The 24,281-nt window shown below is 38.2% G+C and overlaps 4 protein-coding genes and 1 long non-coding RNA gene across 5 annotated transcripts; 4 read left to right on the forward strand and 1 right to left on the reverse strand.

The window, feature by feature from the left end:
- Positions 1–472: 472 nt before the first annotated feature.
- On the forward strand, positions 473–1,894 carry LOC145304196 (uncharacterized). The gene is made up of 3 exons (XR_013874026.1): positions 473–639; positions 1,307–1,390; positions 1,784–1,894. It is a non-coding gene; the product is annotated as an uncharacterized LOC145304196 (long non-coding RNA).
- A 466-nt stretch (positions 1,895–2,360) lies between these two features.
- Positions 2,361–4,238, forward strand: LOC145335227 (uncharacterized). The gene is made up of 4 exons (XM_080180960.1): positions 2,361–2,478; positions 3,341–3,407; positions 3,744–3,812; positions 4,178–4,238. Exons 1-4 carry the CDS (start codon positions 2,361–2,363, stop codon positions 4,236–4,238), a joined length of 315 nt encoding a protein of 104 aa, XP_080037086.1.
- Positions 4,239–5,038: 800 nt separating this feature from the next.
- Positions 5,039–16,459, forward strand: LOC145335228 (aspartyl/asparaginyl beta-hydroxylase-like). Its single transcript, XM_080180962.1, has 9 exons — positions 5,039–5,079; positions 5,331–5,379; positions 5,902–5,954; positions 6,485–6,556; positions 7,086–7,161; positions 7,409–7,449; positions 7,763–7,840; positions 8,954–9,050; positions 16,307–16,459. The coding sequence occupies exons 1-9, from the start codon at positions 5,039–5,041 to the stop codon at positions 16,457–16,459; spliced, it is 660 nt and encodes a 219-aa protein (XP_080037088.1).
- Positions 16,460–16,879: 420 nt separating this feature from the next.
- On the forward strand, positions 16,880–18,237 carry LOC145304691 (aspartyl/asparaginyl beta-hydroxylase-like). Its single transcript, XM_080146636.1, has 4 exons — positions 16,880–16,923; positions 17,278–17,371; positions 17,968–18,036; positions 18,139–18,237. Exons 2-4 carry the CDS (start codon positions 17,291–17,293, stop codon positions 18,217–18,219), a joined length of 231 nt encoding a protein of 76 aa, XP_080002762.1. The 5' UTR covers positions 16,880–16,923; positions 17,278–17,290; the 3' UTR covers positions 18,220–18,237.
- A 2,053-nt stretch (positions 18,238–20,290) lies between these two features.
- On the reverse strand, positions 20,291–23,791 carry LOC145335029 (protein transport protein Sec61 subunit beta-like). Its single transcript, XM_080180711.1, has 5 exons — positions 23,523–23,791; positions 22,907–22,984; positions 22,157–22,278; positions 21,234–21,327; positions 20,291–20,507 (listed from the first exon to the last, which is right to left on the reverse strand). The coding sequence occupies exons 1-4, from the start codon at positions 23,527–23,529 to the stop codon at positions 21,238–21,240; spliced, it is 297 nt and encodes a 98-aa protein (XP_080036837.1). The 5' UTR covers positions 23,530–23,791; the 3' UTR covers positions 20,291–20,507; positions 21,234–21,237.
- Positions 23,792–24,281: the final 490 nt, after the last annotated feature.

Consider the following 24,281-nt stretch of genomic DNA (forward strand, 5'->3'; position numbering starts at 1 on the left):
CTTCATTCTAAATTAGAAATTATTCTTTTAAGAAAATCCTGAGGAATCCTTACAGTTGTGTGAAGAAGTGTTGTCGTCACACCCCCTGTCTCAGCGAGCTCTTCATTCTAAATTAGAAATTATTCTATTAAGAAAACCCTGAAGAATCCTTACTGTTGTGTGAAGAAGTGTTGTCGTCACACCCCCTGTCTCAGCGAGCACTTCATTCTAAATTAGAAATTATTCTTTTAAGAAAATCCTAAAGAATCCTTACTGTTGTGTGAAGAAGTGTTGTCCTCACACCCCCTGTCTCAGCGAGCTCTCCATTCTAAATTAGAAATTATTCTATTAAGAAAACCCTGAAGAATCCTTACTGTTGTGTGAAGAAGTGTTGTCGTCACACCCCCTGTCTCCATGACAACTACTCTATAGATATTCTATTAAGAAAACCCTGAAGAATCCTTACTGTTGTGTGAAGAAGTGTTGTCCTCACACCCCCTGTCTCAGCGAGCACTTCATTCTAAATTAGAAATTATTCTATTAAGAAAACCCTGAAGAATCATTGCTGTTGTGTGAAGAAGTGTTGTCGTCACACCCCCTGTCTCAGCGAGCACTTCATTCTAAATTAGTAATTATTCTAAATCAATGGAAGGAGTTAGAGTAAGTAGTTTTATTATTTCTATATTTTATAACATCAAGTAGTGAGATTTTCTTTTTTCTGAAGATAAAGATCTCAGAAACTGGTTGTCCGAATTAGTTGTGCTTTTCAGGAAAGCTTTTTAAAATATATTTGAGTGGCTTTATAGTTTTTTACTGAACCCCTTCGCCCTTCTTAGATTGTAGGGTTGAGGCAACTAGTTTTTATAATAAACTAACAAAAGGTTTGGTTGTTTAACCTCAAATAGCCTATTCGAGCACCTAACCACAACCTCCTTGCATCTAAATAAATTTAATACAAGGCGTGGGGGGTAGTTATGTGTTATTATTTTCTCAGAGTTAGGTTAGGTTATATCTAGTACAAGGTAGCCCCTTTGGGTTAGGTCACTAAGGGTAAAATCTCCACAGGGTTAGTCCCCGTCGTAGGTGTATTGCATTCAACAAATAAGAGGAGTTTTTCATGTGCTAACAGCAATTATATGTATAATAAAAAGTTTAGGTCAGGTTAGGTTAGGTTAATTTGGTACTGTTTATAACGGCAGTGATAGAGCACCTTAGAAAAATACTTCCCCTCTCATCATTTTTTAAGTTCATTAAAAAGATCAATACTCAATAGATCTTTGAGGGAAAGGACCATATTACTATTGCCCCTCCATAATACTTTTTTCAGTTCTAAACACAAAGCAGGAAAAATTGGTGAGGATCTTCTGAACAAAATATTTGACGTGGGAATCATAATTTCAACATTAGACAGGTTAAACTAAATTTTCAGAAGCGCAGACATTCTATAATCTTATAGTATCGGTTTGCCTGTCTGTAATGCTCAGTAAAGTTAAGTTGACACTAAAGGTTGGCACAATTCATCAATTACGATTATAATGAAGTATCAAAGCACAGTGGGGTAAAATAATGTATAAAAATATCATTGATAATCATTTTGTTAATTTTATTGCCAGTCTCTGTCCAAAATCTTTAGGTAACTGTAATTTTATTTGTATGTCTCAAATTATTGATTTTTATTATTGTTGATGCCCTTGCCAATATTCAATTTAGTTCAGGGCTCGGCAGGCGTTCGTCAGCAGCGACTAAGCCTCAAATTTAAACACGTTTGGATGCGTTGAGCTAATTTTAAATATATATTTTTTAGTAAAGATTTGGTTTCTGAGCTGTGGCTGAACGATATTGAATTAATCATAGGAATATATCCATTCAATACTTTTCCCCTAACAAGATTTTATGTTGACTTTTTAATTAGCAGGGAGGAAGGGGACATTGGGTTGTTTGTTACACTAGTCCTCAAAGTTTTATAATAACGTTTTCTTAATCTTTGGAGGCTTTGATTATATTTTGATTCGTTGGTTTACTATGTTGAGTGTCGTCCAAACTCTTCTTATTGTAATCTACAGAAGGAGTAATTTTGTGTAACATCATGGGGTTGTACACCAATTTATTAACCATAGTCATGAAACTGGATTTTCTAAAAAGTGTTTCTAAAATTTTCTAAAAGTTAAAGGCTTGATTGTTAAAGCATTTTTTCTTTTTTAATCAAAGAAGTGATTTATAAAACGTGGATATATTGTCAGGGGAAAATTTGTCGTCAATTTAGTTGACTAATATGAACCTCATTTATTTGTCAGTTTATTCAACAGATCTACACTCTAATGTTTATTCATCTAGTAGGAGGGGAGGGGATGGATCTTGTGCAACATCCAATTTATCGATTAATGAAATGTAATGATATATTAACCATCCGAACAGATCTATTGAAGAATAACTCCGAAATTGACAATAAGAATGACAGAGCATTGCAGTTTCTACAAAATGTTCTGGAAACCATGGTTGGTAAGTATTTTCAATCCAGAGAAGCTACTCTATGTCATTGTAAGTTGGTCTGTTGTATTTTATTTACATGTCTATAAATCTTTATCCTCTTTTATTTATCTCAATTTAGTTTAAGGTTATTAAGACTACTAAAATCTACACAATAATCATGTTTTCATGTTTTTTCACCCTTTAATCACGCATTCATAAGTGAAAAATACATTTGCTTTATTTTATAATCTTTTATAAGAGTTTGACAGTTACACATTCCTAAAATATTGGGACAGCTGAATCAAAACTAAATCTTAAAATCTCACACAAGGGTGGAGGTTATGTCAAAAAATCTGTAAATTTACTATTGCTAAACCAAACAGAGGTGGGTTCTTAAAAAACCTTACCCCACTGAACTTTGGAACACTCAATTTCTCCCTTGTTTTCCCATTTTTTTGGAACATTAAATGGGGTAAATGCGAATGTCATTCTTAAAAAAAAATTGAATTGAAATAAATAGTGTACCAAAATAATGTTCCAAAAGACCGAGTGGGGTAGTCACAATTAAATTTGGAATATTTTTTTTTTTAATTCAGAGATTTTTCAAATTTTCAAATATTTAAATTAAGCATAAAAATCATGTCAAAAAAATCAACAAAGACAAAAACCTAAAAAATCTTCCAAATTTCAAAATAATGTTCCAATGAGGATGTTTTATCCCCACTCAAAAAATCACTTTGGAACATTATAATAAGTGGGGTAAAAGTTTTTTAAGAATCAATATTACCAAATTTTGTACTTTTCCCCACTGGTTATAATGTTCCAAATTGATTTTAGTGGGGTAATTTTTTTTTAAGAACCCACCTCAGGTTTTTAACAATCTGCTTTTTAGACACAGAGGCAAACTCTGAGGAGAAGCTTTTCTTTCTTCAATGCTACCTGGAACAGTTATTCATCAGGTTAGCTTTCAAATTTCATGTTGTTACTTAAAATCAGAACCTTTAATAATATTTTTCCTTGTGGTTATGTATGTTTAAACAATGGCCGTTTATTACAGTAGTCCCCAAAGTTTTCTTACTCGTTAGCCTAACAATTTTTGGGACTTTTATTGCATTTTGACCGGTTAGTTTATTAAGTTGAGTGTCCAAACATTTTAACCTTTAATTGCAATCTACAGAAAAGGGTTGGTATTGTGTATCATCATTGAGGATGTATTTCAAATTATCGGCCATTGTCTTATCCCTTTAGATCCCTGTAACATAGTACTTCTCTTATTTAGTAAGCTTTAATTTTAGTGGCCAGTTCAGAAGAGTTGAAGAATTGATAGCTGAATACACTTCAGAGTACCCTGATATAGGCGTAAGGTAAGTAAAAGCTTTGATATCTGAACATACTCAAGATGGCCAGGCCATGCTTTAGACCAAACCGCACAGGATTCTTACATATGTGTAAGGTAAGTTAGTGTAGAAAATTAAGCATACTCTAGAGGACCCTGACTTAGAAGTCAAGTTAATAGAAGAATCATTACCAGAGAATGGTCCTGAGGATCTTCACCTGCATTTTAGTATGTCAGCTCAACAGAGGTGTCAGGTAAATAAAAGATTTGATAGCTGAACATACTAGGACCATGACATATACTGATGCTTATTTACAAAGGAATTTTTTTTTAAAAAAAGCTTATCTATAAAGAAATAAATTTTAAACATAATTAAAATAACTTTATTTTCAGGAATGATTTCAAGTTCCTACGGGCCCTAGCTCACAGGAAAGACAATGAAAACCATTTTTAATAGGTTTACTTAAAACAGTGAAGCCATTGGCTTTCCTTTTTGTGTGTGTTTGTTTATGTTAACGTTTTCTACCAATTTTTATTTTTAAAGACATATAGTTTTCACTTCTTCCACCAGTTAATTTTTTTAGTCATTTGTATTGAGTCATCCAAAACAGTAATCTCTAAAATGTTTGTCTGCTTATACGTCACTCAAATTTTATCATACTTACTCTAACTTTGGCTAAGAATGGATATAGCAGTTTGAGAGTCGTCTTTGATTTCAATAATTTATATACATAAAAATAATTTGGAGATTATTTTTTTAGTATAAAAGTATCATTCTAAGCTACTATTTCATTGTTAGTCAACCTCTCATAATCTGTCTCTATTTTCCTTTTTTTAAAATTTTAATTATGCGTTATGTTTTATATTTTCTCTCTTTTTATCTTAATTCACTATACTACTATTGGATATCTTCGTCCTTGCTTGCTTTATATTCAGAATAATGGTTTCATTTTGTTTCCATATAGGGTTAAAAAATTTGTTGAGAATAATTATGAGCAGTTACAAATGTAAGTATTAATAAAATATAACAATTTAAAAATATGAATCTATATGATACACAAAATTAAATGGCGTTAACTGATTTTTGTAACTGGACAAAAATCAGCCCTGTGACGTCATAAAAATGAGGGATTGTCCATTTTTTTTAGGCTTTTCTTTTCCCACTCCTGGCCTCTCATCTCTCTCATTTTTATGACATTACATGGCTGATTTTTAAGACACTTTGTCCAGTTACTGATTTGTTCTAAGCAAAGGATGTTGACTTCACAGTTAAGTCTCCCCAACTCTACAACAATGTAACAGTATATGTATATTGTATATGCTTTTCATTACAACTTTGCTTTTATTACCATTTACTAAGAACAGTACTTTTAAATGAAAAATTGCTTAATTTAGATTTTTAAAACAATGTATAGAAATATACTTCATTTTTCTTTCCTTTCAAAAATCTTTTATGGGCGTGCGTAAGGGGGGAATCCAACAGAAAATGTGAAGGGGTGCTTTTGTTAGATTGGAATTAGATTTTAATTTTTTAAATTTATTACAGTAATGATGAGGAAAGGAAGATTATAGAAGATTTGATACCAAAAACTTTGGTAAGTTTTATATTACTTGTTGTTTCACCCCTAGCCTCTAGGAGAAGGTGGAAGAGGTCAGCAAAATAGCCCAAAACCACCCCAAGACATTAAAGTTAAAGCTTCCCTGATTACAACACATTTGAACCATTATTTTCCAAGATCTTTAGCTTTAATACAAAATGCACCTATAGCATCTAGGAGCTATAAATTCAAAGGGGGAAGAGGGGAGCAGAAAAAAGCCTAAAACCTTTCTAAAGCTTTAATCTAAAAAAAAATAGCCTAAAACCGTACTGTGACCTATAATAAGCTTCCCTAAAATTTTCATGGACCTTAAGAGATAAGACAGTACATGAAATTCCCATTGATGATAAACAAAATAAATTTTTCTATAGACTTAAATTGTTGATTATGAAGTTTAAAATCAAGATTTTGAACTCAAATTTTTTTAAGCCAAAGAATGCGATAACTTTGGGTAACAGTTTATTCTACAGATTAATATCTAACTCTCCATGGAAATTCTTGACCTTTTTATTTATTTAGGAAGACAAAAAACTTCTTATTGGATGTGTCAAGGATTTTGACAGACCAATGAGGTATATATCTATTATTAAGGAGCATAGCAACTCTATAAATTGATTTTATTGCGTAACAAAGAGAAAAGATTGTTGATAGGGTTAAGTTATTAGATAGGTCTAGAAGGTAATTCAATTCAGGCATGAAAGCGGTTAAATTTGAGTTTTGCTTCCTCTATACCGTATGGAAATTTGAAATTTTTAAAATGCTTGCCAATTTCTGTCGATTTGGTTCTCCATAACAAAGGCCTGCAAAACGTTTACTGTGTTTTTAAAACTCCTTTTATGTGTGTATTTCCTGCATTTTTACTATATGCTATCAAATTTTCATCAAATTTTATTTTTTATCATCTCAAAGTCTTAGAAAATAATTCTCTGTTGCTCTATGTTTGTAACTTTTTAAAATCGGTAAAGCTTACTTTTAATACTAAGAAGTAAAGAACACTGGGACAACTGGTTAGTTTAACGGAACTATCCTGGTTTTAGAGTAGCCCCGCTACTCAACTCTAATTAGAATCTAGAAATTATAAAAAAAATATTTGTTTGTATAGATATCTTGGAAAGACAAAAGAACTGTACGCGGTTTATGATTTTCTAGTAGATGTTAAAATCTATAAAGACAGGTACATATCAGGGACACAAAGGGATAAATTAATATACATCCCTAATGATGTTACACAAAATGATCCCTTTTGTAGATTACAATAATGATTGGTCACTCGACTTAATGAAACAACAAATATAAAAGTCTCCAAAGTTTTTAAATCAACGAATAAGAAAACTAATGTAAACTTTGGGGACTAGTGTAATACCAGCCCAATGTTCCCTCCCCCCCTGGGTACATTATATTTTAAAACAAAACGAGTTCTATAAAGTTTTGAATCTTTATTACTGTATATCTCCCTATAATATATATAATGATTTTTGTTTTGTATTATGTGTTAAAGGTTTAAATTCATGCAAAATAAAAAAAAACTAAATCTAAAAATGTATCATACTCCCCTATTAAATTGCGATTAATTCCCATGATGAAAAAGAAATTGTTTAGCTTAACTTAACATTTATTTGTTTTTTTTAGTCATTAGTAGTATCTAAAGAGACTTAAAAGTATACTAAGCACAAATCAAATCAAAATTAAAAATCTGACTTCAGGTTCCAAAGATGTGCCCACTATGCGCCCAACTTGAGAGCTAAACCAGTTTGGACTGTCGAGGAAACTGGTTACCAGGTCATGAATCTTTAGATTCTTTTTAATGATGCGAGTATAAGGGGGGGTTTAAGCATCTGCACCAAAAATCTTTGTTTTTAGAATAGATAGGACAGGAAAAATTAATGTAATTTGTTAGTAAGCCCTGGTCATTAAAAATCTATCAATTTTTTAATCCCCATTTGAATCTTTAATCTTGGTCTAAAACTGACAATAACGTTAAAGTTTTCAAAATGATGTCATTTTGATGAATTTTTTTGTTGTTTAGGATTTTTTGAGAGAGCTTGAAGCCAACTGGGAAGCAATAAGGTATGCGTAAATACATGTGGCTCCACCCATCCTTACAGTGAGTTTGTAGTTGGATTTCATTAAAGGAGGAGCTACTGCCAATGAACTGAATAATTTTATGGGGGGTTATCTTAACTCTCCAAACAAGTATCTTCCCTGAAAAGCACTTCTAATAACCTATCAAACATCCAACCCCTGATCGATTGAGGTCCTGAAGAGGGCCCGACTGTTAATGGTTAACAATAAATCTAAAATCAATCAAGCCAAACAAAATGGCTTGTAAATCAATGATCTTTTAATACCTAACTGTAATATCTTAATATTTAATTTTTAGAGATGAAGGAATTGAACTAATTAGAGTAGCAACAGAAGCAAACATTACCTATGCGGAATCAGCTGTTAACACTATCAAGTAAGGATAGTTTTATTACTCCAGAGATGTTCAGTCAAACACAATAATCCGTCAAACTTTTTTATGTTTTCAATCAACATTCAACATATTAGTGGTATTCAGGGATCTAAAGGGAAAAGACATTGCCAGATAAATTGATGTACATCCCCAATGATAATATACAAAATTACCCCTTCTGTAGATACAAATTTTTGGTTGAAAAGTTTGAAAATTCAACTTATTGAAGCAACCAATAAAGATTCACTAAAGTTTGCAAAGTTGTTAAGCCAACGAATAAGAATAGTTATTTCTCGCATCGTATTATAAACGGCTTTCTGCGGATATAGAATGTACAATTATAAGATTAAAACTAGTTTTTTTAGCCCCGAGGTGCCGAAGGCACTGGCTAAAAAAACTCGTTTCAATCTTATGATTGTACATTTTTATATTCGTAGAAAGCTGGATATAATACGATGCTAGACATAGTTTTTTCGTATGGATGAGAACCGGTTCCTATCCACCGGATTCGAATGAATATGAGAAAACGTTATTATAAAACTTTGGGGACTGGTGTAATAAATAGTCCATTGTCCTCTCTCCCTCTCTGAGTGTTATTAGTGGAAATTGCAGCGTGCCGTAGGAAGGTGTCGTAAAGAAGTCTGAATCATACAACGTCAAACGACTATAAATGTGATTCCTACTGCTGTTATGTCTGGCTCGTGTCACTAATAGAAAATAATTTGTTTACCTGTAATTCAGCGCAACTTGAATCACAATGCACCAGTTTGGACTTCTAACCAATGATCGTGTAATTGAGCTGTTTGTTGTCTTACTTGACTTGAATTCAGTTGAAGTAATAAATGCAGAAAGGTCTTTGTACGAACAGTGAAGGTCTTTCTTTGAGTAATACCCCATCGGGGGTCTGCGAAAATCTCGTTAACCTGATTTTAAAACTAAATTTTAAATCCTTTATATAAAAGTAACAGGATGTCTATCTAAATCTTAACCGATATAATGTCCAGGGGTGGTATATAACTATTTTGGGTAATCGCCCCTGGAATCGCCAAAAAAATATTTTCCTTCACTTTTATGTGATCATTTATACATTTGTTAAATTTATTGTCTATGTTTCAGAGAGCAATGGAAACAATATCTTTTTCATGGATTTAACTATCCCTCGTTCCCTGATGATATGTGCAAAATTGCAAAGTCTACATGCAATCTTATAAAGGTAACTTTATTCTCATTATGGCTTGGAAAGAGATAAATATCCGCTGGATTAGGACCGGTTTTTAGCATCATGTCACAGTTAATCTTATAATTTTTTAATTTTAAAATTTGCCTGTAATACAATGCGATATGTAACTAGTATGTGAGTCAATCGCATCAATAAAGTCTGGATAAAAAAAGGAACATCCATAAGCAGCGAAGCACAAAAAATCTTGGATGGACATGCAGGACGAAGCAAAGAATAATAGAAAATCACGAAATCTTGACAAAAAATAGCTTAAATCCATAGCAAGACTTTAATCTGATAATGGAATTGTGGTATTCGGCAACCGTGAGCCATGCCTATGGCACCCCTGACCGGGGTTCGGGGAAGGGCCAACGGCCCTCCCCCGAGTCCTGGGGAAGGGGTCTGCCGACCCCCTCCCTATGTCTAAAATTAATGATTGAATCTGACAAGCTTTATTATGGTTATAACTGTATTGTTAATTCCCCCACCCTTTCCAGGGATGGGGGATCATTATTGCCCAAACTGACTATTGTATTATAATGCTTTTATGTTATGATTATTTATTCCTATCTGTGTAGTTATTGTTTGTTGTATATAGCTTTAGTACTCTTTAGACCTTCAATAAAGTGACAACTGAAATAGATGTTGATTATTATCTAGTGAATGCTAGAGAAGCGTAGCTTCTCTATAGTAAGGTGTCCACGTCTGTTCACACTGCCGTAATCTAATTGAACTCCGGTGTCTGCCATTTATCCTCGGCGGATACCACAACTTTTGGTGACAGCTGTGTGAGATTACGGCAAACCACAAGTGTAGAGCAGACGCGCAGCTGAGGCTAAGGTACTCCCAGCAGTGAAACTGGCAAAACTGACACAAGCAACCTGAATTACCCACCCTGGATAGCAAGGTCTAACTCTGCATCCGGCAGTTGTGGAAGTGAAACAGCGAAACTTGACGGAGAACCGCGAGAAGCGCCGACATCTAACGGAGAATTGGGCGCTCAAAGGGCTGAAACAGGCCTGCGGACTGGCTGAAACACGCCAAATAAGTGCAAACGGCTGAAACTAGGCCAACCTTACTGCAAGAGATAGCAGGATCCGAACCAGCGGCGCTAGCAGGACGGGACATTCCCTGCCGCCATCAGCCGGATTTGGATCAGCGGCGCTAGCAGGACGGGACATTCCCTGCCGCCGATAGGCTGAAACACGCCACATAGCTGCGAGCTGCGAGCCAACATACGAGTGTAGTGCACCAAAGCAGAGAAAACTACGTCAACTCCAAGTATCCTGAGAGGCTACAACGCAGCCACCCATCTAGAAAAGCAGATATTATATCACATTGTAGGGATTACCACCCTAGTGTGATGGTTAAACAATAGATTTATGAGCAAAGATTGGCAAACAATTTGTTGTGTATTGTGATAAAGCTAAAAATAGAACAGGCTTGGATTTGTTGTGTATTGTGATAACAACTAAAAATAGAACGGGTTTGGTAAACAAATCTGTTATGTATTGTGATAAGGACAAAAATAGAAGCTAGATGTAATATAACAATGCCCTGATAAACAATCTAACCACCCCAAGCCTACAGCACAACAAAAATACACCCCTTATTCCAGAGGAAAGGGAGGGGCCCACTCTCCATTTAAGGAAATACAATCAAGGTGACATAACAGATAAGCCTAGGATTAAGGAGAAAGGGCACCATTACCTCATCACACAGTTACCTCAAACCCACAGCACTCCCCCTTCCTCACAGGGGGAACGGACGGATTTACCCCGTCCCCTCACGCGCTTCCCCCCTCCTACCCACACTTGACTAAGTCCGCCCACGGTGTGGAGCTAGTGACCGGGAACACAGAGCGCCATTTACGGGTCGCGCAACGGAGTGCGGAAATATCATAAAATTCAACGGACAAAGCGGACCAATGAGAGAGCGAGTTGAGGGATAAGTGCGCGTTTTACCTGTGTGCGCGGATTTGACGGTGCGTTAGCGCGTTGCAAGGACAGGAGATTTCACGCACACACACACACACCGGAGCGGAGCTACTCCATAGCATCTAACAGAGGTATTTTTAGAAAGATAAAGAATCACAAGCTTCTCCCTCCTATCTATAGTGTGATAAAGGAAAACCAAATCAGTTCCTGACAGCAGTTCAGACCCTCAACACCTATCTACCCCTACCAGCCTACTCTACAACCTCAGAATCCAACTAGTGATAAGTACAGCTAAGTTATATCTTTGTAACTAAACTACCAACCTAGTGATAAAACAGTGTTGGCTGTTAGGCTAGAAAGCCTCAAGTGACAAACCATTTATAATATTGCCCTATATCCTTGTGTCCCGCCGTTGAACCGTTGACCCGATGGAACAGCCGCAAGCGCCAGGAGGCGACCAAGCCCCAGGATGGCTCCAGGATGACCCTCAGCCGGCTCCAGCCGAGTACCGCAAGCTGATGCTGAGTAACCTGCCGGAGTATAGAGGACCGCCCAAGCAATCTTGGAGCTCCCACATCCGCAGACTCGAGATGTCATGGGCGGCTTACCGCGTGCCGCCCCATGACTCCCTCAACCGCCGCAACGCCCTTTTACTGTCACTGGTAGGGCAAGCGGCGGAAATGGCTTCTCATCTGTTTGGCGAGGCAGGCCAAGCCTTGACCTACGAACAGGTCAAGGCCGAGTGTGAAATGTTATTTCGTCCCGCCTTTGAATCCCAGACGCTTAAACAAGCGTTTAGGGATTACAGGCAACACTCGACAGAACCTATACAAGCATACATATCAACAAAGTGTGCTTTGTATAGGGACGCCTACAGCCATGAGGATCTCGAGTTATTAGTGGACGAATTAAATCGTGGCATTCGTAACGCTAATGTGAAACGTGAAATGATGAGTCATGAGATCACCAGTGTACCTGAGTACACACGGAGAGCCATGTTCACCGTCACAATGATTACCAAGCAGCTGAAGGAGGGTGTGTGCCTAGTGGACGCTACCGACGGGCTCACAGGATCAGCCAGCATCCAGTTGCCCCAATATGACGAGTCGGAGCCAATGGAGATTGGCGCCTTGGCTCCGGGTCTCCACCAGATGGGGAAGGTCGCTCCAGATGACAAGGTTCCAGGCCGCTGTTTCCGCTGCCAAGGGAAAGGCCACCAAGCTCGAGACTGCCCGACGCCTATGGAAGTCAGCCTAGAGGAGAGACGCACCCAGCCACGCCGTGACCGTTCTGCCAAGTGCGAACGTTGCCACTATGCCGGCCACACGGCGGCCGAGTGCAGAGCTGACTGGGACCAGGTAGCCGGCCGCAGGCGCACCGCCGACAAGGGTGCTCCCCCAGGAAAGCCCAGCAGAGTGGCCCATATGGAAGGGAGCGCGCCCCCAGCACCACCGCAGCAAGCAGCCGCCCCTAACGCAGCGGGCTGAGCCGACGGGATGCCGCAGTTTGGGACCGTCCCAGCTAGGATCAACGTACTGGGCGGTGCGGCTGAACCCAACCGGGTTGGCCTGGGCTTCAGTCTCAACCACCTGGGGCCGGAGTTGGTGCAGCCCAACAACATCGCCGAGCCAGAAGTTCTGAGGCCCCAGCCTTTTAGCCTCAACATGATGGAGCCTGCTCGACCAAGCCTACCCAGCAAGAGTGGAGGGGCGCTACCCAGCGTCACTGAGGCGGTGTACGGGGAGGCCGCTGAACGAGAGAGGCAGGAGGCGCTAGCCAGCGCATCAGAGTCGATGTATGGGGCGCCACCCGGCGCCGCCACCTGCGATGACTGGGGGGTGCTATCCAGCGCCTCCAACCTGGTGCCTGGGGCGACAACCGTCGCCGCCACCGAGATACCTGGATCCTGGAACAAGCCAGCCCCCAACCTGGTGCCTGGGGCGACAACCGTCGCCGCCACCGAGAGACCTGGAACCTGGAACGAGCCAGCAGTCCCAGAGGAAGGGGTGACACCCGTCACCCCCAGCCAGCCAGCGCCACCAGCCTGCAGGGAGAGCCCAACTACACGCCATCCAGCGCCCCCTGCCAGCCGAAGGAACCCAGCTGCCCAGCACTTCCAGTCGAGCCAGGATAAGTTAAATTTGACAAATGTGTTGTATCCAAACCATTGTAAAACCCCAGCCTTGCCTGTGCCCCCTGCACCAGAGGCTGGGGAGATTGAAATTTGGGGATATAAGGACTTGCCTGTGCCACATGCACCTGAGTTCCTAGGGCAGGGGAGGGACGTGAGTCAGGGCGAGCCTGTGCCACACGCACTTCAGCCCCATGCCACTGGGCATGCCATGGACAAGGGAAGGGACCCCTTGGGGCTAGGGGAGCCGACACCCAGGCAAGCGCCAGTCGCCTACCAGTCTGTCATTGGGGAGGGTATCGGGGTGCCCCGGCCACACCAAGATAACGCTCAATGGAAACTTGTATCTAGCCAGGAGCAGCCCAGCCGTGTCCAGCCCCGAGAAGCAGCCGTGACCCGAGCCGAAGATCCCCAGCCGCGTGCGTGAGGCAGATGGCTGTCTGGTAGCTTCTCACACTGGTGGATGGGACTGTGCCAACCCCACCCACGTCACAGCCTACAATAAAGAAAAGATGTGTAACACGGAACCGCTACACCAGGAGGTGCCCCTGGGCCATGAAGTACACGTCCTGCAGCAAGTCAAGATTAGGGAAACAACAGGATACAGTTGCCAGCTCACTGTGTCCCAGTGGACATTCAGGTGTGGGGTATGGGGTCACCTCAAGGTGACCTCGGTCCCCACCCTCATGAGGCCAACCAAGATAGATCCAGAAACGTGCCGAGACCTGGCCAGGAACCGAGTCTACACGCTGCCAGGCAATACCCAGCCACTGACGTTCCAGCTGAACCATCCCCTGTTCTTCACCCTCGATATGGTGGGCGCCCTCGTCAACAGCCCCGAGGGGGTGGGTTGTGAAGGGGAGGACGTCCACTTCGAGGGCCAGCTGTACCGCAATGAATTAGTGCTCCAGGAGCGACGGCTGCTGGTCAAGGAAGAGACCTACGTAGTAGAGGATGGACGGGTGGAGTCCCAATCTGACCACCTGGCCTTAGAATGTCCCCATTCTGAGCTGTCTTGCATCACTGGGGAAGCAACCTACGTGTGGGACCACCTGGGGAGAGATTGCCCCTTGAGGCTGATCCGCAGCCTCCAGCCTAGCCTAGTGATGGATGCGTTCCTGGTTGACCATCAAGCCCAGTTTTTCATCAACATGACCAACCCCACCTCAATAGTGAACTGCGACTTTGAGGCCCATGCCACCAACCACCCAGCATTGTTCGTGGCAGCTGACCCAGCCGCGGCAGCGCTGCCCAGAGTATCGGCCAGGGATGTTGATGTCCCCTTGCAGGCCCAGATACATGCAGGTTATATTGGATTCACTTTGGAGACACGCATGAAAAGCACAGCAGCAGAAGAAGTAGCGGCCAACTGCTGGAAGCTCCAGCAATTAGACCCGGCCCACCCGGTGCGTGTCCAGGGGAGCACGTTCTCGGTGCTGAGGGGAGATGTCCTGCTCCAGTTTACCTGCCAACGCAACAAATATGTTTTCCGTGAACACAAGGAATGTTGGGACAAAGTACCAGTGGAGCCCACAGGATTTGTAGACGCCGTGACACGAGTGTATAGCGGCCACGCCACCAAGATTCCCTGCTCCTCCACATACCCCCTGACTGTGCACGCGGAGGAAGGCTGGATAGAGTTAACCCCCGCTCCTAAGAAGAGGCCATCCCCGCTGGATACGCCCAAGCAGCTGCTGACAGAACCCTTGGATGACTTCAGTTCAGGGGGCTTGTATTCGCAGGCTGAGTTGAACGACTGGCAGCAACTGCTGGCGTTCCCAGCGTATAAAAGCGCCATGCTGACCGGCCTGTCCTATGGCTCATGCGTTCAGCAAGGTAGCTGTTCGGCCACAGGAGACCATGGGATAGTGTCCTACAACATCGACCGACTGGCGGAGGAAGGAGAGGCCGCCCTGGATGTCTGGGCTGGATTCAGACAAGCCATTCACGAGTGGGGAGATGGCGCAGCCATACTGTGCTTGCTGTTGTTAATCCTCAAACTGCTGGGGGACCTGACCATCATTTCCCTGGCAGCAGCACAAGGAGGTGTACGGGCCGCCATGAATGCGATGTCACAAGTGTTCCTGTACCATCCAACTTTGTACAGGAAGGCCTTGGCCAGAGCCCGGCTTACCCATGCCAAGTCCCGGGACTTTTCAGTAGACTGGGATGCCATTCCCATCGGCCGGGAAGCAGCCGAGGAAATGGTGTCCATGCAATCAGCCGATAGCGGGCATGACCGCCCAGGCAGGCCAGGACCGCCCTCTGGAAGACCCCGCGGCCCCTCGGGAGGTCAGGCTGCCGCCCAGACGGTCAACTTGGCAGCCAGTGCCCCAGCCGCTGCCAACAACAACCAGAATGCCCCGCTGCTGACCGTCCCAGCAACAATTGTGCCACCCGCCAACCTGACACCTGCCGGCGCTGAACTACGTGTCCAACCAAAGCCAGCCTCTGCCTTCTATCCCACGGTGGGAGCCCATCAGCCCTGAGAAACACTCACCACTAGGATTCCATTGAATCATTATCATTTGTATATATCTTAGCCCTAAGGAGCGGACCGAAGGCCTCAACCACTGTCGGAAGTCTGGTAGGGAAACCCTCTCCCAGCCTTCCGAGGGGAGAGTTGTGGTATTCGGCAACCGTGAGCCATGCCTATAGCACCCCTGACCGGGTCCTGGGGAAGGGGTCTGCCGACCCCCTCCCTATGTCTAAAATTAATGATTGAATCTGACAAGCTTTATTATGGTTATAACTGTATTGTTAATTCCCCCACCCTTTCCAGGGATGGGGGATCATTATTGCCCAAACTGACTATTGTATATGTATTATAATGCTTTTATGTTATGATTATTTATTCCTATCTGTGTAGTTATTGTTTGTTGTATATAGCTTTAGTACTCTTTAGACCTTCAATAAAGTGACAACTGAAATAGATGTTGATTATTATCTAGTGAATGCTAGAGAAGCGTAGCTTCTCTATAGTAAGGTGTCCACGTCTGTTCACACTGCCGTAATCTAATTGAACTCCGGTGTCTGCCATTTATCCTCGGCGGATACCACAGAATAACCTAATAAAACCATAGAACCTATATGAAACTGACCTGAAAAAGAAAACCCAATCAATTTAGTAGTTATTGAGATCTTAAGCTGCATGCTAAAAACCTTACTACTTTATATTCTAGGATTATAAGAATGCTGTGAACACACCCTTGGGAACCATAGCATATTCATACATCACAGCCGGGGCGCATATTCACCCCCATGTTGGGGGCTTCAACTTTAGACTTAGGAAATACATTTTAATATCTATACCAAAATCTAAATTATTACACTGAGAAACAGAAACATTAGGTATTTTAAAAATTCCTCTATGATTTTTTTTATTGATATTTAAGACTTTTTAATAGCTAGACTACTCTTGAATTCACTTTGTCTGTCCGTCAGTCAGTCAGCTATACTTATGGAAGTTATCATTTTTTTTACAAATGAATAAACTTTAGCATTGGGTTTTAAAATTATTACCAGAAACTCTTTTCTGTGTTATTCTTTCCCTTCCTATTGATTTTAAAAAGACTCGCAAATGTAAAAACTTTACCTGATTTGTAAAAATATTAGGGCATTTTTTATGGGGGCTTTCAATGTTTTTTGAGGGGTTTTTCACCAACTTTGGGGTAAAGTTCTCATGCAATGGGGAACTTCTAATATATCTTTTAAATGAAAATATGATATAAAATGTATTTTATTTGTACAGAGCTCATTTGCCATTGGTTGTACCTAAACGTGAAGAAGGAGATTTGAGGTAATTGGTTTAATCATAATTTATCGAGTAGCACAACAACTTTATAACTGTTTTGTCTGTCTGTCCTTTTGTTATATATTTTAATGCCAATCAATTAAATTACATAGAAGCAAGTTTTTAAAAAGTTGGATTAACAGAACAATGACGAGATCAAAGCTCCACTCAGTCCGGTGAATGTGTGTTAACCGAGATATGATGAGCAAAATAGGAATACTTGCACCGCCTTTTCCTTGATTAGTTTCCTCCAATTTATGTCTTTCTTTTTTATCCCAGCCCTATTAATAACTGACCTCATAATTTCATTCAAAAATCTTCGCTGCAATTAGACTCAACAGTTATTGTTTTATTTTTTAGTGAGGAACCTCGCATGATCATCAGTGGTGGAGACCATATTGTGACGTGGGAAGAGGGGAAGGTCATTGTTTTTGATGACAGCTTTGAACATGAGGTCAGTATTTATTTACAAATCTGGGAAGTATCAGGGATCTAAAGGGATAAGACAATGGCCGATAAATTGATGTACATCACCAATGATGATACACAAAATTACTCCTTCTGTAGATTAAAATTAGTGGTTGAAACGTTTGGACACTCAACTAAATGTACAAATCATTCAAAATTCAATAAAATTCCCCATGGTTGTTAAGCCAACGAATAATAAAAACGTTATTATAAGAATTTGGGGACTAGCGTAATAAACAGCCCGATGTCCCCTCTCTCCCTGGGGAAGTATTGTGTTGACATAAAATCTCAATATTGTTTGGTCTATTGTTTGGAATTATTTAAAAATTGGCGTTGCTGACATAAAAATTATTACATGTAATCTCATACGTATTTCTAATAAATACTCAAAATATATCTCTACAGATAGAGCCTAATAAGTTTATATTTATTTGTCTGTATTAATTCTATGCTTTTGTTAGACAGTCAAGAGTATTTCTTTTGATGGCAAGTATTTTAGTATTTATAAAATTCCAACAATTTTTTTCTCTCTTTCTATCGGTAACTATTTTCATATAATTTTCTTATTTAAAATATTTTTAGGTGTTCAATCCAAGTTCAGAAAATCGACTGATTCTTATTGTTGATCTAATCCATCCAGATATGACCGAGGTAGGTCATAAACTAAATAGAAAACCTAACCTAAGAAAATAACGTAGCGTAAGGACGGACAGACAAAGTGAATTATAGAGTAGCTCAATTTGGTTTGTATAGGAACAATTAGAAGCACTGCATAGCTGCATACATTGGGATAAAGTAGAAGATTCCAACAGGAAAGTTCGACAAAAAATTTAATACATAGATCAAATCGATTACAAAAGTACAGTATTTATGCAATTTTTTGGGATTATGGATATAGATGGATATTATGAAAGGGAAGAAATTTTCGTTAATTTAGGTTGCTAACATGGATATCATTTATCGGCCAGTTCGTTCAAACAGTAGGAAGGGAGGGGATGTAGTAAATGGTTGGATCGTTATTTTAGTCCGTTGAGAGTTTCACTTGATTAGAAAACATAAAAATCTGGTGTAACATCCAAGTAATTATAGATCGATTGTGTTAATTTAAAGACAGACTAACTTTTAATAAAAATTATTTTGGCGAACTTTAAAAAATCAGTCCAAATGAATATGAAATGAGATTAGAGATTCCTGAAACGTTCGGTGAACTTCTGTTTGATGAAGATATACCATATTTAAATTTTAAAACAAAGTAGTAATTCTTAATTCTTGTATAGCCTGTGTACTACGTAGTCTGATAAATATGCAGTTTAAAAAAAAAAATTCTTTAAATGCAGAAATTAGTATATACAAAATTTAAGTTAAAATACACTACGTTGTAAAAACTCTTTGAATTCTTTATCAGGTACAAAAAATAAAACCTTAATTTATTAAGATATTTTGTAATTAAATGTCATTTCTGGACCTTAAAAAAGTTGAAATTGTACCTAATAAAATAAAATACTTAAAACTGATGATTTTTTTTGTTTGTGAGTCAGAACTAAATGATCACAGGGACTAGGGAATATGATTCAGACAAACAACTAAGTGAAAATTTCTCATAACTATCTTCCCTTATTTCTCCCTCTTCTTACCCACTTCCCTTCAGCTACATAAAATAAAAACAAGTTTTACGCCAATAAAATATCTAATTTAATTTTTAAGCAACTTTAAATGGAATTAATTGTCTGAATAACAGCCCATAAGTAATCGAAAATAGAATTTAAATGTATAAAAGTCGAAACAAAATTTTAAGTAGATACCTAAGTAATTTGTTGAAAAACTGCTTAAATAATTATAAAAGGGTAATGTCAAATAACTTGCTTACAGTTTTAGGATTTTATTATAGAGATACTTCGCTTATAACATTGTACTTTGTTGTCCTAGGAATCAGTATTCTAAAAATTACATCAGTCGGAAAATCACATAAAAATTTGTTGTTAAAAGTTTTAAATACCTATACATGTTTAGAATGAACCTACGGACATTCTGGTAACGATTATAAAATTGCTACGCTTTCCAAATTGTATCTTACTACTACAGGAATCACCATACAAAATCTGAAATTGATAGGAATATTCTAACATGCCTAAATTAACGAAAATAAACTCTCCATGCTGGACATAGGACGGACCCTTATCATAGAACAGCAGACAAGGCTACAAAGCAGCTAGGCTAATTACCTAATGTAGAGAGCCTCGAAAAAGTATAGGGTCAAGCGGGGCATAGACCGGTAAGGGGCTAAACCAGTATTTTTTTACCCACCTTCATAAAATGACCTTAATCTTCTTGTTCCTTTCAAATGACAGAAAAAAAACATAAGAGCAAATTTGTTCCTTATTAAATTGCCTACAAAAAAGTATAAAATGAAATTTTAAGGGTACTTCTTGGGTTTCAAAAAATTTTTTCAAAAAATTTTTCACCTATGTGTGTAAAGATCGACCTACACAAAAATTGGCAAGACCTAGAACTGATCCGTAATAACCTTTTGAACTAAGAATTGCCAGCTCTTTCCAAATCCGTTGAGAGCTTAAATGTAGAGTTAATATTTTTTTTCAATAATGACCAAAGTTCGCGCGGGGTCTTTTTCGGTAACATCGAAAAAAAATTCAAATTCGATTTTTAAGATCAATTTTCAGGTTTTCTTTGGTAAAGTTCGGTAATTTCTTTGAGTTCAATTATGACAAAATTCTAAAAGTCCTAGGATAACGTCCTTTTAGGACCTGATAGTCTTTTCCGTAAGCTTTCTAATGGTCTTAGTTTCATTTGAAAATATTAGTATTTATCCCATTAAAAAAAACACGAAAAATTAGTGGTTTAGCCCCGCCTCACCCTAACTATCATAAAATTTTAATACATAAAAACCTTTTAACAGGTAAAATTTATTATACATAATAAATATCAAAAACAATTCATAATAAAAAATGTTTGAATATAAATGCGCATTCAATTAATGACACACCACATGGTAAAAAGTATTTGAGATTTGAGAATTCAGCCAAAGTACTTTTAAACAGCAGTTAAGACCGTCATTCTCTTGTTTTGTAGCTTTCTATTTTGGTACTTGAGTTCTTCAAATTAACCTGAAAAAATTAAATAAATTACTTAAACACAATCCACAACCAGCATAAATTACAAAGTGGAATTTTACGTATCATGATTTTAAAAAAACATTCATTGTAAATTTAGTGAATTTTTAATGCATTTTTTCCATTTAAAACCCACTTTCCTATGGTTACATCTTATATCATGATTATAAAGTGATGCCAAATTTATATAAATCACATGATAAACAAAATTAGCCCCTCTGTTGATTAAAATTTTAGAATAATTGGCCAATACGAATGGATATAGAATGTGTGATATTGTAAAAGATTCTCAAATACCCTGATAAAATGTTTCTCTAACAATAACAACCAAATTTATCGTATACTATTGACCAATATTTGATAACCATATTAGCAACCTAAGTTAACGACAAAAATTCCCCTGTCCCACAATATCCAAGATTTTATATCCCTTCAACAGAAAAATAAAAAATTCGATAAAAAAAAAAGGTTTAGAGCCAATAAATAAGATATGGTGGTTATAAAACCTTGGGTTCCAATGATATTTTCAGTCCAACGTCCATTTTATCCTTCCTCCCTTACACCAAGTTTTACGTAAATGGTTATCAGAAAGTTTAATTGAATATCCGTATCTTTAGCCTATATCACATAACAGCCCCCTCCTGTTGTTGGAAGTCTTTAAAAATCCTTGTTAATTTTCTACCATTGCCTCAACTCTATTAATGATTAAATGAACCTTACCTATCTATGCTCTGTTGTATTTTCCCCAGATGTGAAGCATGAAAACACAGGCAATAAATAGCAGGGCCATTACCAAAACAGGGACGGGTCCAACCTAAACAAAAATTACAATTAATTAGTTGTCAGTTTCCTAGTAACATGATGTCTAGGGTCTGTAGAAAGAGATCTTGCTAACTGATGAACGCAATTCTTAATAATCAAGGTTTATAATTTACTAGCGGCTAATCCCCGGACATCTAAGGGCTCTTTTAAAAGGGAAGAGAATGGCTAGAAACTAAAACAGCCTAAAACCATCAAAGGACCTATGTGAAGATTACTGAACAAAGAGAAGCCAATCAGTGTAGTATTTATTGGGTTCCTCAGCTTTTAACAAAAAAACTTGCTGCTTTATATAATAGAATATGTTCCAGGAAGGTTTTAATCCATTGTGGAATTGGATAGTACCTCCCCTTTCCCAAAAGAAATTGCTCTATTTTCATCATTTTAAGTGTTGTGTCAACCTCCCTTAAAGTCTTCTATAGAAATTGAAATAAAACAGAAAATATACTCTGATGATGCATATTTGATTGCTTACGGATCGTAAACATGACTGTTTTTGTCAAAATATGATTTTTTGAAATGCTATATCAATAAACAAGCGGCTGCGCCCCAAGAATCTAGGGGCATTACATTCGAATGGAAATGGCAGGACAAAAATAGCCTAAAACCATACCCAGGCTTTTATATAAAAATAAAATAGCACAAAACCATCTCAGGACCTATAAGATGCCTCGCTTTCAAGGATACCCATATCGGTTTAGCGGTTAGCAAAATCCTTCGCTACAGACAAAAAAAGCTTACTATTTTATAAAATAGGATTGCAGACTTGACAGTTAAAGGCCAAATAGTTTTTCGTCAGGATAAGCCCTATCCCTGATCAATACCTTAACTCCGGGAGAGTCATCAGTGTAGAATCTCCACATTCCACCAGAAGAGGTGCCTCCGGCTCTGGCAGCAGTTGTGGTTGTACGTCCGGAGCTTGTTCCCTTTCTCTGTCTGGCTCCACCTAACAACAGAATAGAATCAGAGAGGCTATACCAATAATATTAGGTAGTCTAAAGGATTAAGTAAATAGATACCATGATAAAAAGAAAATAAATAGGTTCTCTTCTTAAGTCTTCAAACCACACATATTTTGAATTCAACTTCAGCCTAAGAAATTTTTTTTTTTTTGACTAGCTTTCTGATTTGTAAATCTAAAGTTTGTCAAGGACAAAGCAAATTCAAGCTCTGCCTTTTATCTAAGTAGAATATCAATACTTAAGGAAAATCCCTTCAGCAAAGATATAATCCTAATTTTCTAGCTGAGGAATAATCAACCAGCAAAATTTTAGAGAATTTTTTTTATTGCCTAGGCTTAAATTAAAATTATAATAAAGTAAGGCTCAGAGACATTTTAAGAAGGTATTACAACTATCCCAGGAAACAAATTAATGGTGATACCTGTTAAACAAGATAATTTATAAATTAAAACAAACCATTGCAAACACTCCATTAATCCCTCACCATATTAATAAAATATAAGATAGAACTGAATTTAATTTTTAGTCATTTTGTTTAGATATCTACTTATTCATGTTATAAGAATACCTAACTATCTATAGACGTCTATCTATCTATCTACTAATATCTACCTGCGCTTCCTCCGGCACGAGGTGAAGAGGTGGTTCTAGGAGATCCAGCTCCAACATTTGTGTTACTAGCAGCGGGTCCTTCAATTAGAAAATGGTTGGTAAGTATGAGGATACATTTTGTAAAATAGGATAAATTAAGCAGAATATTAGATCTAAGGGAAATTCTAGGTAAAATTTCTTAACAAAAAAAACATAGAAAAATGAAATAAATATTTGTTGTACAACTAGAGACTACGCCCCTCTAGCTTTAAAGCTAGACTTTTTGGGAGCATTTACAAGACAAAATAAGGAGGTAATACATCACCCAAATACGTTAAAATTTCCCCGGAACGTGTATAGAAAGGGATTTTTTGATAGAATAAAATTTTCGAAGCCTAAAGGAGTGTTTTTAGATACTCAAATAAAACTTTTATATATTAAACTAGCGACTAGCTGTGTCCCCAGCATTTAGTTGTTCTTACCATCAAGGCAAAATCTAAACAGCCAAAAACCCTATCAGGATATATGTGAAGCTGTCTAGTAAAGGAGAACTCATTTGTTCTGTAGCTTTTTAAATCTCTTAAGCTTCAGACAAAAAAAATCTTACAACTCTAAAATATTGATTTCACTATAATACCTGGCATTTTATGTGTTTAATTTGAGAATTTAACAAGATCTATTCGGTAATCAACCTCTTCGCCTTTAAAAGGTCTTATAATATAATAATACAAACACTTAAAAATTAGCTGAGTTATTCTTTATAATATTGTATAAAACTCCAACTCAACACTAACTAATTGTATTCTAGCAGACAATCCGGTATACGTCACAAATATTGAAAAGCAGACAAAAAGTGAAAGCTGTGCTCCTATTGGTCAGAACTCAGGATGTAAACAAAACAACTGAGCGCTGATTAGCTGAAATTTCGTCTGTTGGAGATTTATTGGCCAATCACAGGCAGTTTTACAAATTAGACAGGGATATCAAATTTGTTATGTAGTTTGCACAATTAATAAATTAATTTCTAGTTAAAAAAATTCATTTTTATAAAATATTGCGGTCACGCTTCTGGGGCACTTAAACGAAATTTGGGGAAGTCGACTCTTATTTTCAAATTAAGTTTCATATAGAAAAAGTAAAAATAATTGTGAGGGTTATTTTTTCTAGAGGTGATTTTTCTTAGAAGGGTGGTGGTATCCTCCCATTAAATAGTTATAAACCTTCCCAGGTTTCCAGGGTTACAATGGGCAACGAAAAACCAAATCGGTTCAGCGATCCTTAAAAGTACACACAGACTTTTAAGCATCGATTGATTATTTTAACTTTTGTCGTCCCTTTTTACAAGTGAAGGAAATGTAACCGAAAAAATAATTGCGGCATTTGCGCTCTCAAATTT

The sequence above is a fragment of the Acartia tonsa genome, chromosome 13 (genome assembly GCF_053477335.1).
Source record: "Acartia tonsa isolate MP-2025a chromosome 13, ASM5347733v1, whole genome shotgun sequence".
NCBI classification, from domain to species: Eukaryota; Metazoa; Arthropoda; class Copepoda; order Calanoida; family Acartiidae; genus Acartia; species Acartia tonsa.

Bases quoted from the DNA above. Each gene is read 5' to 3' on its own strand.
- LOC145335227 (XM_080180960.1), top strand. From the start codon at position 2,361: ATGAAATGTAATGATATATTAACCATCCGAACAGATCTATTGAAGAAT. The intron at 2,479-3,340 runs GTAAGTATTTTC...TCTGCTTTTTAG, and splicing joins TGTTCTGGAAACCATGGTTG to ACACAGAGGCAAACTCTGAG. The intron at 3,408-3,743 runs GTTAGCTTTCAA...CTTTAATTTTAG, and splicing joins CTGGAACAGTTATTCATCAG to TGGCCAGTTCAGAAGAGTTG.
- LOC145335228 (XM_080180962.1), top strand. From the start codon at position 5,039: ATGTTGACTTCACAGTTAAGTCTCCCCAACTCTACAACAAT. The intron at 6,557-7,085 runs GTACATATCAGG...ATCTGACTTCAG, and splicing joins GTTAAAATCTATAAAGACAG to GTTCCAAAGATGTGCCCACT. The intron at 9,051-16,306 runs GTAACTTTATTC...TTTATATTCTAG, and splicing joins CTACATGCAATCTTATAAAG to GATTATAAGAATGCTGTGAA.
- LOC145304691 (XM_080146636.1), top strand. From the start codon at position 17,291: ATGATCATCAGTGGTGGAGACCATATTGTGACGTGGGAAGAGGGGAAG. The intron at 17,372-17,967 runs GTCAGTATTTAT...AAATATTTTTAG, and splicing joins ATGACAGCTTTGAACATGAG to GTGTTCAATCCAAGTTCAGA. The intron at 18,037-18,138 runs GTAGGTCATAAA...TGGTTTGTATAG, and splicing joins TCCATCCAGATATGACCGAG to GAACAATTAGAAGCACTGCA.
- LOC145335029 (XM_080180711.1), bottom strand. The intron at 22,279-22,906 runs GTAGATATTAGT...TTCTGTTGTTAG, and splicing joins TCGTGCCGGAGGAAGCGCAG to GTGGAGCCAGACAGAGAAAG. The intron at 21,328-22,156 runs GTATTGATCAGG...ATTTTTGTTTAG, and splicing joins ATGACTCTCCCGGAGTTAAG to GTTGGACCCGTCCCTGTTTT.